General features: G+C 41.4%; 1 protein-coding gene across 4 annotated transcripts in view; it reads right to left on the bottom strand.

The window, feature by feature from the left end:
• The window catches only part of Adamtsl1 (ADAMTS like 1), a 361048-nt gene that overhangs the window by 31832 nt on the left and 314362 nt on the right, over nucleotides 1–14854 (bottom strand). For all 4 annotated transcript variants that reach the window (XM_048355943.1, XM_048356028.1, XM_048356104.1 and 1 more), the window contains one exon: nucleotides 12254–12388. In XM_048355943.1, the coding sequence (XP_048211900.1) occupies nucleotides 12254–12388 (135 nt within the window). The remainder of the gene's footprint in view (nucleotides 1–12253; nucleotides 12389–14854) is intronic.

Here is a 14854-nt window from a genome sequence, read left to right as displayed (position 1 = left end):
GCCATGTGAAACTGTACCCTTTTTTCCTCTCATATTCCCTTCCTGTGGTTGTACCCCTGCTATCATTGTATCTCATCTTAGTACTGTGGATACTGTATATATGTGTACTAGAACAAGGGAAGAGAAAGGGAATACCAAAGTGGAGAGACAAAGGATAAAAAGACCAACCATTCCAAAAGCAATACTTACAAAACCATTTGGTGTAAACCAACTGTACAACCTCATGGGGGAGGAAAGGGAAAAGGGGGGATGCGGGGGAAAATGAGGGAAGAGGTAACAAGTTGAACAAGAAATGTACTCACTGCCTTACGTATGTAGCTGTACCCCTCTATACTTCCCTTTGGCAATAAATAAAAAAAAATAAAAAATGATTCATCAAAGGAAAAAAAAAGAGGCTCATTGATGTCACCAGGTGCATTTCCTCAGCCCTGGACTTAGGAAGTGCCTAATCCAATGTATACTGGGAGGTTTGGGAAATGTGCTTTGTGAGGTGAGGGTGGAGGTACACAGGACGCATGATAAAGCTGCTATTTGAATAGAAATGAGAGATGGAAATGACTCAAGAGGACTCTTAAATCAAGGCCTTTCAAGTTTTTGAGACTATTTATACACTTCTCTCTCTAGGACCTATAAGCTGGCTAGGAAACACCACACAGATATAGAGAATCTCCAGTATTACAAGGCAGGGGATAGGCCAAGGGTCACATCAATGACCTACAGCAGAGTTTGGTAAACTATGGCCTAAAGCCCTGCTTCTTTAAATAAGGTTTTATTAGTACTCTTTGTCTCTCTCTCTCTCCCTCTGTCTCTCTGTCTGTCTCTATCTCTGTTTATCTCTCTTTCTCTGTCTCTCTGTCTCTCAGTTGTTTACATAGTGTCTAGGGCTGCTTTCAGGCTGTAATTGTGGAGTGAAGAACTTGGAACTGAAACCCTAGAGCACACAACACCTGAAATGTTTCTATCTTTACAGAAAAAGTCCTTTACAGAAAGAGTTTGCTTGACCTTGGTCTAGACACTTCAGGAAGTAGAGTAGAGAATGATTATTCCAGGCAGTGAGGACTGTGAGGATGCTATGAAGACTTCACTGAGGGCTTGAACTCTGCTTTAAAGACCTAAAAGGTTTATTTAGAGAGGATGGGGCAGGAGAAGATATTCAAAGTGAGCAAGTCACAGGAGCTCAAGGCACCAAAGGGTGAACTAATTCAGCAGTGATACTCACTAGACATTATGTTGGAAATAAACTTTCCAACTTGGAGGGCTGAGGAGGTGGGATTGGAGGGGAAAAAGTGGGAGAAAAGGAGGGAACAGGGTAACACTGTTAAAAAAGAATGTACTCATTACCTGACTTATGTAACTATACCCCTCTGTAAATCACTTTTACAATAAAATTTAAATAAAAAAAAAACCTTGGGAGAAGCTTGACAGGAATGGAGAAATTATTTGATACAGGACTAAGATGGAAGTTTGGGTGCAGAGGCCAGGTCTGAAGAGCAAAGAACCTTGAATCTTAGCCTAAAATCTTCAAAATGATAAAGCACGTCATTTTCCTATACTACATGGGTAGGGGATAGGAAAGTGACTTTTAAAGCCCACTTAAGCCTTGAGAACCACCATTTTAAAGTACAGATTCTAAGCCCTGCCCTCAGAGATTCTGACTTAATTGATCTTTGTGAGAATTTTTTTAACTCCTCAGGTGGCTGTATTGTCCAATTGGGACCCTCTTGCTAGATGAAGGAAATGGCCAGGCACGTGCCTGCAGCAGCTCAGGGCCAGGTAGACAGAGCAGGTGCCCAACACATGTGAGTCAAATTAAACCAGCAATATTGGCTTGTACCAGAGCCAGCCTGATAAGCCTCTGGTTTACTAGAGTCAGCTACACAGAATTAGGTTGGCCACATGGTTTCCAATAAAAGAAATCACTTCTGCCTGCTTTTGCCTAATCTTGGAAAAGTTCATGATGCTCAGTGCAATATTGAGTCTGTTTATAAATTTGGACATTTATAGGTTTTTCTCTCACTGCTGTTTTAATGTGACCATTTACAAGGCTTTACACAATTTGCCCTTTGCCTTGTTGCCTCTTTGGTCTTCTCTCTGCCCCTCCTCCTCATGTTCTCCTACCATGCCTTTGCTCCCACTATATTGGCTTCTTTGTTGTTTGTGAAACACACTAAGATGTCCTGTCTGTGCCCGGGATGCTGTCCTTCATGATTGTATTAAGGATTATGTTCTCAGAATCTCTGGACTAGCTCAACTCAGCTTGCATTCTCCTCAAATACACAACAGCCACTTCTCTATTATTAAGCTGTTGTACAAAAGTGTGTTATAATTCCACAAGTTAGGTGTGAGCACAATGCTCCTCAGTCAGTGTCATCCCTTCCTTTATTTTCTGTTTCCCTCTCCCATCTCTACCTCAAGTTTTTATATAATGCACATTGAATATTACGATTGCATCTGCTCTTTCTTTTCCCTCCATTTGTGTGCCTCCCCCCAAACCATGTTTCACTTCTTGGTATTCATTTTGATAAACAGTACATTTGTTGTTCAGAGGAGTTACACCCTTGAATTTCTTCCCTAAGTATACCATCCTTTAGTCAGTCTGTGCGTAAATGCATAGAGCCCTGTACATGTTATATTTTAGTATATGTTGTATTTTAGATCTAGCTTCCACATGAGAGCAAAACATGCCATTTGTCTTTCTGAGGCTGACTTACTTGACTTAATATAATTTTTTCTAGGTCCATCCATTTTCCTGAAAATTACGTAACATGATTCTTTCTAATGGATGAGTAAATTCCATTGTACATATATATGACATTTTTTGGATCCTCTCATCCAGTGTAAGGCATCTGGGCTGTTTCCCTAACTTGACTATTGTGAATAGTGCAGCAATGAATAAGAATGTGCAAATGCCTTTACTGTATTCTAACTTGTAATGCTCTGGGTAGATGCTCAAGAGTGGTGGATCATAGGGCAGTGCTATGTTTAGTTCTTTAAGGAATCTCCGAACTGCCTGAGTAGTTATACTAGTTTTCATTCCCACCAACAATGTAATAGGGTTCCATTTCTGCCATATTTATTATTGTTGAATTGTCTATGTTGGCCCATCTTACAATGGTGAGGTAGAATCTAATTTTTTTTTTTTTTTTTGGCCAGTCCTGGGCCTTGGACTCAGGGCCTGAGCACTGTCCCTGGCTTCTTCCCGCTCAAGGCTAGCACTCTGCCACTTGAGCCACAGCGCCGCTTCTGGCCATTTTCTGTATATGTGGTGCTGGGGAATCGAACCTAGGGCCTCATGTATCCAAGGCAGGCACTCTTGCCACTAGGCTATATCCCCAGCCCCAGAATCTAATTTTTTTGTGTGTGGGGGTGCTAGCCCTGGGGCTTGAACTCAGGGCCTGGATGTTGTCCTTAAACTTTATTGCTCAAGGCTAACACTCTATCACTTGAGCCACAAGTTCACTTCAGCTTTTTTTTTGGCACTTACTTGGAGATAAGAATCTTTTGGAATTTCCTGCTCAGGCTGGATTTGAATTGAGATCTTCAGATCTCAGCCTTCTTAGTAGCTAGGATTATAGGAATGAGCCATAGGTACCTGGTAGAATCTCAATGTTGTTTTGATTTTCATTTCCTTTATGGCCAGTGATGTTGAACATTTCCTCATGTGTTTATTGGCTATTCTTACTTCTTCTGAGAAGTCTCTATTTAGCTCCTTTGCCAATTTATTGATTGGATTATTAATGTGGGGGTATATTTCCTTGATGTCCTTATATATTCTGGATAATAGGACTGTGTTGGATATATAGCTGGTAAAGATCTTTCTCCAATCTGCTGGCCATCCTTTTAGTTTAGTAACTATGCCCTATGCTATGCAGAAACTTTCGTTTGATGCAATCCCATTTGTCAAGTTTCCCTCCTATTTGCTGAGCCCCTGGAACTCTCTTCAGAAAATTCCTGTTGATGCCAAAAAGTTCTAATGTTTCTCCTACCCCCCCTCTTTTTTTATTTTATTGTAGTTACAAGGCTTCAGGTCAGATGGTAAGGTATTTGATCCATTTTGAGTTGATATTAGTGCAAGGTGACAACAATAGATCCAATTTTAGTCTTCTACATATGGATGTCTTATTTTCCCAACACCAATTATTGAAGAAGCATCTTTTTCTCAATGTATACTTTTGGTTCCCTTGTCAAATGTCAGATGACCGTAAGTAAATGGGTTTATTTTGGGGTCTTCTAGTCTATTCTACTGGTCTTCAGGCCTTTATTTATATCAGTACCAAGCTGTTTTTGTTGTAATAGCTCCATAATAAAGTTTGAGATCTGGAATTGTGATGTCTCCTGTATTGCTTCCCTCCCTCCCTCCCCCCAATTGCTTTGGCTATTCAGGGTCTTTTGTGGTTTTATATGAATTTTTTGGAGTGTTTTCTCTATCTCAGTGAAGAATGACATTGGGATTTTGATGACACCCAGCTCTCTTAAGATGTTTCTCTCCTGGATGTAAACCATTCCAAGATTTCCTGGTACACTTCCAACAAAATGCAAAGTCTTACCATGGTGCTTGGAATGCTAGCAATTTGTTCCCACATTGCTTCAGCTTCATGTATTAGTCTTCCTGAGTTCCCACAGTCAAGGTCCTTGAATGCTCCATGTTTTCTTGCTGCAGACCCCTTTTGGACCTTCTGCCTGTAGTGCTCGTCCACCTCTTCACCTGGATTGCTTCTACCCAGTGTTCTGATCTTGTACCGAGGTCTTTCCTCAGAGGAATTGTCCAAGCTCTGACCAGGGAAGCTGTCTTGCCACATATCCTCAGAGTACCAAGTTCTTCACCTTTCTATTGTACTTCTATTGCTTTCTTATCAGACTACAAGTCCCTGCACTACAATCAAACTACAAAAGAGAAAAGATATTTATTGTTTTTGAGGAAATGGATTTTTTAAAATAATTTATTGTCAAAGTGATGTACAGAGGGGTTACAGTTTCATACATAAAGCCATGGGTACATTTCTTGTACTATTTGTTACCTCCTCCCTCATGGGAATGAATTCTTAAGAGAATGACTGAATGAGGATTAGGTTTGTGCATATTAATTATATACTCTTGGCCTGAGGATAGTGCTTTGCTGGTAGTAGACACTCAAGTATTTGCTGAATGAGTAAATGGACTTCTCTAGGAAACACTGTCTTCCCTTTATTAGGAAGAAACACACTGCCCATTCCAGCTTTCAATATTAATATTTAATGAGCTTTTTTCTACTATCCCTCTACTTTAAGGGACTTTCATGTGAGTGTTATGAGCTACACCATCTAAGTCTTGTATATTCTAGGAACCAATGTTGTAGTATTTGTTGGTATGTCCAGACTTAGTACTGGAGAATGAAATAAATTTCATGTTTTAGTATGAGATATCAGATCAACCAGAGCATCATTGCTTGTAGCAGACATCTCAGGTGAGCAAGGCCCTACAATTCAAATGCAGAGACATAAGCATAGAGAAACAGCCAACAGCCTCTCTCAAGTGGTCACAATGAAAACACCACTGCCTGGTTGCAGCCTGTGGACCTTGCCTCATTGCTGGGCCCTGCAGGGTTGGTGGGGGTTCTAAGAAGAGGAGCTGCTACACATACAGGTCCTGCATCTGAGGCTGCTGCTCTGGTGCTGCATCCTGTGAAGCCTGAACAGAAGAGCCAATCATAATGGCTTTCTCTATGGGAATACCTGACTGCAGAGGTGGGTGGGAATTACCCCTGGAACCTTCCTGCTCTTGGGAGCTCACATGGTATGAGGAAAGGCTAACACTATTTGGTTCTCTATGGGGCTGAGTGGTGGGTCTCTAGCAGCATTGTGGAGTGTTCACTTACAAGGGAGAGTCATTAAGAGACTGGGCCAGCCAAACCTTTTGTGTATATTATATGAGACATTCTTATTTAGGCACTGGATCTAAGGTAAGATACGGTGGGAAAAGGTACGGAACTGCTTTTCCAAATCATTTTCCAAATAGTTAAACTATTTATTTTTTATTCTAGAGCCACCTGAAGCCATCCAATTCTGAAAAAACCAAAAACACAATAAAAGCCAATCCCTACACATAGAGGATCTTTACAGTGCAGGTTTTCTCTTTCTCTCCTAACTTCCTGAAGTTAATCTCTACTTCCCACTCCTTAAAAAAAAAAAAAGTCTTTCTAGAGTCTTTGTCCTTGTGCAGAATGCCTCACTCAGTGCTACAATGGAAGAGTGTGATTCTTAGAAACAGACTTTGTGGTTACCACTGTGAAAAACAATTTCTAATAGTAAGGTGGAGGGACTCGATCTGGGGTTGCTTAAGATTTACAGGACCAGATAGAAAGTATCTTAGGCTGAAGGGTCTCCCTTGCAAATACTCAACCCTGTCCCTGTGGGGTGAAAGCAGTGACAGATAATATATTAGCAAAAAAAAAAAAAAAAAAAAGAACAGGTTTAACTCTAATACAATACAATTTTAGTTACAAAACAAATGGATTTTGGAATTCTGAGGAAGATTCCCTTGTATATTAAGCAGAATGTAATGCAGTGCATGCATGTTAAAAACTTCCCGAGGCAGGAGAAAGAATTTCTAGGGAGAAATGGACATATAAGTGCCTGGTGTTGGTAAATAAATGGTAGGAAAACAGTATCTGTTCTTACCAGCCTAGCTGGAAAACCTTATAATTCCTAGAGTATTAGGAAAGCGTATTGTGTAAAGTCACAAACATATTGTTGACATTTAATTCAGGCAATTAAATGGAGAAAGGATAATCTTCTCAATAATGATAGCAGGCAAGCTGGGTATCCAAATGCATACAATGAACTTTACAATGTAGCTCTTGTAAGGCAAGCCTGTCACATGGTTCCAGCAGAAAGGAGTTTATTGAGGGGAAAGCAAATTGCAGGCTCGCACACACAAGATGGAGGTGTGGGGAGACAGAGGAGAAGGAAGAAGAGAAAAAGAGTGAAAGACAGGAAGAAAGAGCAAGAGATAGTACAAGATAAAAGGAAAGAGAGAAAAGGAAAGAGAGCAAGGACTCATGTTGAGCTAGATTATATAGGGAAAGGTGGGAGATATAGCCAGGTGGACTGGATGTGACCTCAGAGAAGGAGGAGGTATCTGCCTCCAGGTGTGCCAGTTACTTAGGTAACTCAGGTACTGGGTGCAGACTTAAACAGGTGGGGGGGCATCTGCATGGAGCCCTCTGGGGGTGGACCTTACAGCTCTCATCATAGGCAAAATTGAACTCAAACCACAGACTTAGTTATAAAAAAAATCACAGACATAATAATAAAACTTCTAGAACAAAACATGGGAGAAGCTGAAGGCTAGTTGCTCATGTTTGTAGTTCTAGCTACTTAAGAGGATGAAATCTAAGGATTGTGGTTCAAAGCCAGACCAGGCAAAAAATTGACACTCTTATCTCCAATTAACTACCAAAAGCCAGAAATGGAGGCGGTAGCATGCCAGACTGGAGCAAAAGACCTCAGGCTCTGAGTTAAAGCCCCAGTACTGGCACACACACACACACACACACACACACACACACACACACACACACACACCCATCAAAAACAATGGGAGATAAATTTTGAGACCTTAGGTTAAAGGATTCTTAAATATAACATGAAGAGAATGATCCACTTAACAGAAAAAAAAAAGATGAGTATCCATCTCAACCACTTGCTGGGTGCAGTGCTACATGCCCATTCTCCCAGCTATAGAAGAAGCACATGGCTGTGTACCTATCATACCCATTGACACAGGGAAATGCAAGTAGGAAGACTGCAGCCTAGGTTGGGGCATAAATAAGACCTTACTTTAAAAATAACCAAAACAAAAAGGGACTGGTGACATGGCTCAAGTGGTAGAGTGCTTACCTAGCAAGCACAAGGTCCTGAGTTCAGTCACTAGTACTACACACACACACACACACACACACACACACACACACACACAAAATAAATAAATAAAATTATAGAAGACCATAGATATGGAAGGATATTTGCCAAATATAGGTAAGTGAAGAAATACAGGGCTGGGGATATAGCCTAGTGGCAAGAGTGCCTGCCTCGGATACGCGAGGCCCTGGGTTCGATTCCCCAGCACCACATATACAGAAAACGGCCAGAAGCGGTGCTGTGGCTCAAGTGGCAGAGTGCTAGCCTTGAGCGGGAAGAAGCCAGGGACAGTGCTCAGGCCCTGAGTCCAAGGCCCAGGACTGGCCAAAAAAAAAAAAAATACAAGCAATATATAGAACATTTCATTTTAAATAAAATATATACACATATTAATGTCTAGGAGCAAGCTATTTTACACTGATGATCTCAGGATTAGGTCTAACTAAAATATTTTTCATATTCCTCTTTGGTTTCAACTTTAAATTGTTGTAAAATGAAGATCTACTGCTATATAATAAAATCAACAAAAGTTCTTTAAGAAAAATCAGTGCTAATTCCCAATAAATGAATACTATGAGAAATACTAGTTTTAGGTCTTGATGGCCAAAATATGACCTAAAACCTGAAAAAAATAATATAGGTGCCTCAGGGAGTCCTGTGATGCTTTTGTTCTTACGATGGAGGCTTGTGGGATGCTAGGGAGCTACTTCCTATCTGGACCGTGGATGGTGATGGTGGCTGAGGGCAATGGCTTTGCTCTCCAGAGCAGCTGGCAAAGAGGACCTCTGTCAACAAAAGAACTACAGAATTAGCACCTGGCTTGCCTAGGACAAAGGAGCTCATTGTGTTGGATCCATGTGACAGGGCAGAGTCCCCAGTGACCAGTTTCTGCACCCCAGTCACACAGCCAGGACTGTATGAACAACAACGGACTTGGGCCCCAAATTTCCATTTTACACCAATAGAGAGTGAAGCCCAGAAAGGCTTGCGTGCATGCTGGCCAGCCGGCATTCCTTTCTCCAAGCTGCAGGCACGTCTTGAAATGAAATCCATGCTAGTGTGTCTGATCGCTAAAATACTCATTTCTGGAATAGATTCTTCCTCAACAAAAAGTGCTAGCTTCTGAGATATTACTGTGAAGTCCCCCAAATTTCACTTCTCCCCTTCTTTTTGTGAAATGAGAGAATCATGGTCTGTGTGTTACTGTGCCTGGGCTACAGAAGCATGATGTGTATCAGGACTGTGGGTCTGTTACAGCCAGCAGATCTCACTCATGAGAGAAATACACATTCCAGAATCTCACCACTTACTAGTGACTGCAAGGTTGGCATTAAAATGTTTTTTGAACTCAGGGCGTATGCACTAACCCTGAGCTCTTTTTGCTCTTGGCTAGCGCTCTACCACTTTGAGCCATGGCTTCATTTCTGGTTTTCTGGTGGATTATTAACTGGAGATAAGAGTCTCATGGACTTAACTGCCTAGGCTGGCTTTGAACTGTGACCCTCAGATTTTAGCCTCCTGAGTAGCTAGGATTACAGGTGTGAGTCACTGGTGCCTGGCAGTCTTGTACACTGTTGTCTCAGGACCCATGGCATTGCTTTTACTATGAGTACTCATTTTTCTGCTGCTTTGAGTTCCATCCATCCTTCAGTACTCAGTTCCAAAGCATCATAGAAGCTCTTGCTTGTTCCAAATAATCCATTAATCCATTTTATTTTGTGGAACTGAGCTTCTTCTTCTTCTTCTTCTTCTTCTTCTTCTTCTTCTTCTTCTTCTTCTTCTTCTTCTTCTTCTTCTTCTTCTTCTTCTTCTTCTTCTTCTCCTTCTCCTCTCCCTCTCCCTCTCCCTCTCCCTCTCCCTCTTCCCTCTTCCCTCTTCCCTCTTCCCTCTTCCCTCTTCCCTCTTCCCTCTTCCCTCTTCCCTCTTCCCTCTTCCCTCTTCCCCCTTCCCCCTTCCCCCTTCCCTCCTCCTCCTCCTCCTCCTCCTCCTCCTCCTCCTCCTCCTCCTCCTCATCCTCCTCCTCCTCCTCCTCCTCCTCCTCCTCCTCCTCCTCTTCCTCCTCCTCTTCTTCTTCTTCTTCTTGCCAGTCCTGGGGCTTGAACTCAGACCTTGTGCACTATCCCTGGCTTCTTTTTTGCTCAAGGCCAGCACTGTACCACTTGAGCCACAGTGCCACTTTTGGCTTTTTCTATATATGTGGTGCTGAGGAATTGAACCCAGGGCTTCATGTATGTGAGGTAAGCACTCTACCACTAGGTTATATTCCCAGCCCCCTGAGATTCTTTTTACTGAGAACCTCATGCTTGTGAGGCAGGTGGCATTCTACCACTTGAGCCACTATACCATCCTCTTATATGTTAGTTTTTGTTTGTTTGTTTTGCGAGGTCTTCCTTTATGTTCAACCCTGTCTGGACTGTGTTCCTCCTGTTTGTATTTCCTTGCATTGCTTAGATGATAGGTGTGTATCACCATGTTCTAGCTATTGGTAAAGATACAGTTTTGTGACCTTACTTTTTTCCCAGGCTGGGCTTGGACCACAATTTTTCTATCTGTACTCCCTGAGTAGCTGAGCCATCTGTTTCAAATAATCTACTTCTGAGAGTCCTGATAGTTGATATAATTTCCTAATTTATCTCCATAATTCTAGGTTGAGTTCCCCACTTTTATAGTTGCAGGCACAGCACTGATGTTCTCTACTAGAGTTCATTTTGCCCGGGCAGTTATATTCGGGGACTTTATGAATACTGACTCTCTGTTTCATTTACATGGAGTGGTCTGGTTGTAGAGTGGATATTAAGGTGATTTTAGCTGTTAGATTTAAATGCCAGTCCAAGGTAGCCAAACATCATAAACTAGTAATGGAATGCAGCAGGCATAAAGCACAATAAATTCTTATTGCCCATGGCTAAAATGAGACAATATATTATTCCAGAATAAGAGAGAAATAAAGTAAGGCTATCACAGAAAAAAATATAAGCAGATTGCCTTTTCTAGCATGGGGAATGGCACCTGAGTGACCCCAACGAGTCATTCAACTTGAAAATAAACAATTGCTCTACACTTTACTAGTTACTAGGCTATGATGAACAGTTATGGTAAGCTTTCAGGATGAGGGGTCTAAAGTAAAGAAATTCACAATGCACACACTCAATTTGGAATAAGTTTATCATTTGGAAGTCAAAGAAACAATGCAACTTGAAACTTCTGTGAATTCTGATCAGTGTGATATGGAAAAATTTAAGGCCAAGCTTTTGTAAGTTATGGAAAACAGAATAGGATTACTTATTAAATGTATCTGTGTCTTTTTACCCAGATTAGAAGTAGAGAAACCGGAAGCTTTCTCCATATGCTGATAAGCTAGAAGAATTCTTCACTAAATTCAGATCATAATGATATTGGAAGGTAACCTTTGTGCTCTCAAATTCTAAATTCACAAGGCCCCTCTCCATGCTGATAACTCCTCAGCAGTGTCATTGGTAACCCATAAGAATAGAGAAGCTTTAAATTTGGAACTAGGAGAATAATTGTAGCTGTTAAGAGATGATCAACATTTGGGTTAACATAGTTGATGTGAAGACTTTAAAAAGCTCTCATTATTATTTTTCTTAACTAGGTCTTAGATTCACAACATAATTGAGGGACAGAGGAAGGTACAGAGATCGCCCATGCACACCCTGCCTGTTACACCTCAAGCCTCTGGAAGAAAAAAGTGAGAAAATTCCTGGCATCTCCATGACTGTGAGGTGAGGGATCAAGGGTTTGAATGCACAGTTTCTTGCTGTCACAGGGCACCAGCATGTGGGCAAAAGTGGTGAAAGTCTCCAGTGCTTAATGACAGGGTGTTTTTGTCCTTAGGAGTCTGCTTAGGCTGGCTTTATGTTCTGCTAATAGAAAGCTGGTCCAGACAGAATCACTTGCTTTTAGGGTGTGCTGACCCTGTAGCTTTATCCTTGCAAACTGACTATAACTCTCTCAGTGGAAGGAAGCGGTGGGGGTGAGGGTGGGACACTGGGGAATAGTAAGCAGGAGGGGATGGGTATACAGAAGTGGTTCTTCAAAGTTCAGTAAGTCATCCTGATGGAAAGGATCTGAGTTGTGGCATCAGCCCAAGAGGACTCAGAACGGGGCCATATTGGAATTTAGACAAGCTATAGAGTCCAGACTAAGAGCTGCACTCACCTCATGTGGAAAGTCAGCCAAGTTTCCACTGGTGAGTCTGGATTCTGTAGGCAATTTAGTGATTTCCTGTTGGCCACCCCCCACCGCTGCCTCCCTCCCACCTGCAAGCAGTCACCCATCCATAAATCCTGTCCAGCTCTGGACTTTTGCCCAATGTTTCAGAGGGTTGGACTCACCAAGGAGAGCAGAATTCCCAGGATCCAGGACCAGCTGTGTTCCCAGAGGAGACGTCAGCACTGAAGGAAGGTTCGGTCCAGTGGCTGAGAGTAAGGCTCTGATGTCTTCCAACTGTGTAGGGACCTGGGGGGGATCTGTAAGAAGACAGATGGTGAATCAGGAGGTTAAATCACACAGGCTGTATTAAGGGGTGTCAGGGAGAGAGAAGTGGTAAGCATGTACATGCATGTATGAGACAGGCATTATTATTATTATTATCATTATTATTGATCTTAACATCATAGTTCCTATAGAGAAGATAAACTTAGCAAGGGAAATCTGAATTTCAATTAAGTCAGACTTAATTTATGATGCCTGAATGAACAAGGTAACTCCTAAAGACCCAAACATGTTAATTTCAGGAGTTCCTTACTTTATACCACTCTAAACCTATAATTTTGTAGATAAATTAAACCATATTATTTTAAAGACATTTTAAAGGGCAACTTTAGCATTCACTCTACACCATGCTGTGTAATTAATAGTTTTCATCGCATTTTTCACTTAACTCTTATACCATCCTTCATAGTGAAACATTTCATTACTGTTCCCACAGAAATACTCCTCAAGAATTCTTGCTTAAAAACTTTTAAGTAGACCTTCCTTCCTTCCTTCCTTCCTTCCTTCCTTCCTTCCTTCCTTCCTTCCTTCCTCCCTCCCTCCCTCCCTCCCTCCCTCCCTCCCTCCCTCCCTCCCTCCCTCCCTCCCTCCCTCCTTCCTTCCTTCCTTCCTTCCTTCCTTCCTTCCTTCCTTCCTTCCCCCCTTTCTTCCTCCCTCCCTCTCTCCCTCCCTTCCTTCCTTCTTTCCTTACTTTCTCTCTCTTTCTTCCTTTCCTTTTTTCTCTCTCCCTTCCTTCTCAATTTCTTTCTTCTTTGTTTCATTTCCTCCTTCCTTCCCCTCTCCCCCTTCCTCCCTCTCTTTCTCTTTCCTTAACTGTTTTGTTAGCATAAATTAACTACATAAAATAATTTCATTGTGATATTTGTAACATACATTAATACACTTTGCTCATACTCATCCCATCTATATTACTCTTTCTTAACTATTCTCCCTCCTTCCCTGTAGTTTTTTTTCCCCTGTGGGAAAAAAATTCTGTTGTAAATTTATTTTGTTTTGTCATCTGGATCTTTATGCCTAAGTAGGATGTTGACAAATAGGACTATGTGTGCTTGATTGGAGGCACTGCCATTCCCACTTCCCAGGCCAGCTGCCGCTCTATTCACCAGTGCACTTATGGGAGTGGAATGAAGAGCAAGAATATTGCTTTTGTAACTGATGGCCATCTAAACAAGATAAGGCAAGGGCCCTATCATGTCCTTAGCACTTGTTAGAGGTGGTAAATAAGCATTCGTGGAATCTAGTCTACTTCAGAAACATACCTTCTGCCTTGCTTGTCAAAGACCATCTTATAGAGAAAATAATGGTGGGCTTGAGATTACACATCTAGTCATGAAATACAGTTTTCCAAGAACTCTCATTGTAAGGTACATATTACTGCTTGTATTCAGTAATCCTCAGTTTGAACTATATGGCTCTGTCATTCACTAACTTGGGAAAGTCACTTAACCCCATTGGGTTTATTTCTAAATCTATAAAATGGGTTCTTTTTCACGATCTCTTTTCTTCTGGATCCCATAATTTTAGGAACTGATGGTGATAGTTTACTCAAAGTTAGTCTCTCTTCCTCGTTTGTAATTTTCATCCTTGATATTCAAGAAGAGTTTCTTTACTGAAAACCAAAAGGGGCTATATCCCATCTGTGAAACAAGCTGTTCTTCTTGGGCCAAAAGTCAGTCTCTCCCCATGTCCTAAAGCTTCTTTGGGATTTTTGATTTGGGTTCAGTGCATTTGGTCTTCCTAGTGAAACTGTAAATTCTCTAGGGGGAGAGCCTGGTTCTTATATTACTCCTAAAACTCTACCTGTGTCCAGCTGATGACTTGTGGGTAACACTTAATGGATATTCATCCATGACTGTGTGAAGGAACTTAAGTCTGTTTCATTACACTTCAAGCCTTCATGCTACCAATCACAGAATTGGCATGCAGTTTATCTTTCTACACAAAAATCCCTCTATCATTACTTATGCCATATTTTACTGATAACAGAGACATTTCTTCTATGTTCCTAAAGTTACCTATAAAATCAAATCATCTTTAAGAAATCAAACTTTCATTTTTATTTTTGCCATTACCAGAGTTTCATCTCAGGGCCTTAGGCTTGCTCTCTTTGTTGGTCTACCACTTGGGCCATGCGTCCATACTCACTTTTTGCTAGTTACTTTGGAGATAGAATCTGTCAGGCTTTTCTGTCTGGCTTTGCATCAAACATTTTCCTCTGGATCTTAGTCTCTTTATTAGTTAGAATTACAGGTGTGAGCCATTAGCATTTGGTTAATAAACTAAGACCTCTGATAAAGAAAGCTCTAAAGTTGAGTCAAAATAGGGATTCCCCCCCCCCCATCATATTTGATTAAAAGGGAGAAGACTTCATGTTCTTTGAACACCATGTTCACAGTCACACTGTGTTAGAGTTGGGATGAAATTAGCAGGCACCGTCTGTC

The sequence above is a fragment of the Perognathus longimembris genome, chromosome 1 (genome assembly GCF_023159225.1).
Source record: "Perognathus longimembris pacificus isolate PPM17 chromosome 1, ASM2315922v1, whole genome shotgun sequence".
NCBI classification, from domain to species: domain Eukaryota; kingdom Metazoa; phylum Chordata; class Mammalia; order Rodentia; family Heteromyidae; genus Perognathus; species Perognathus longimembris.
This window is presented reverse-complemented; position numbering and strand designations above follow the sequence as displayed.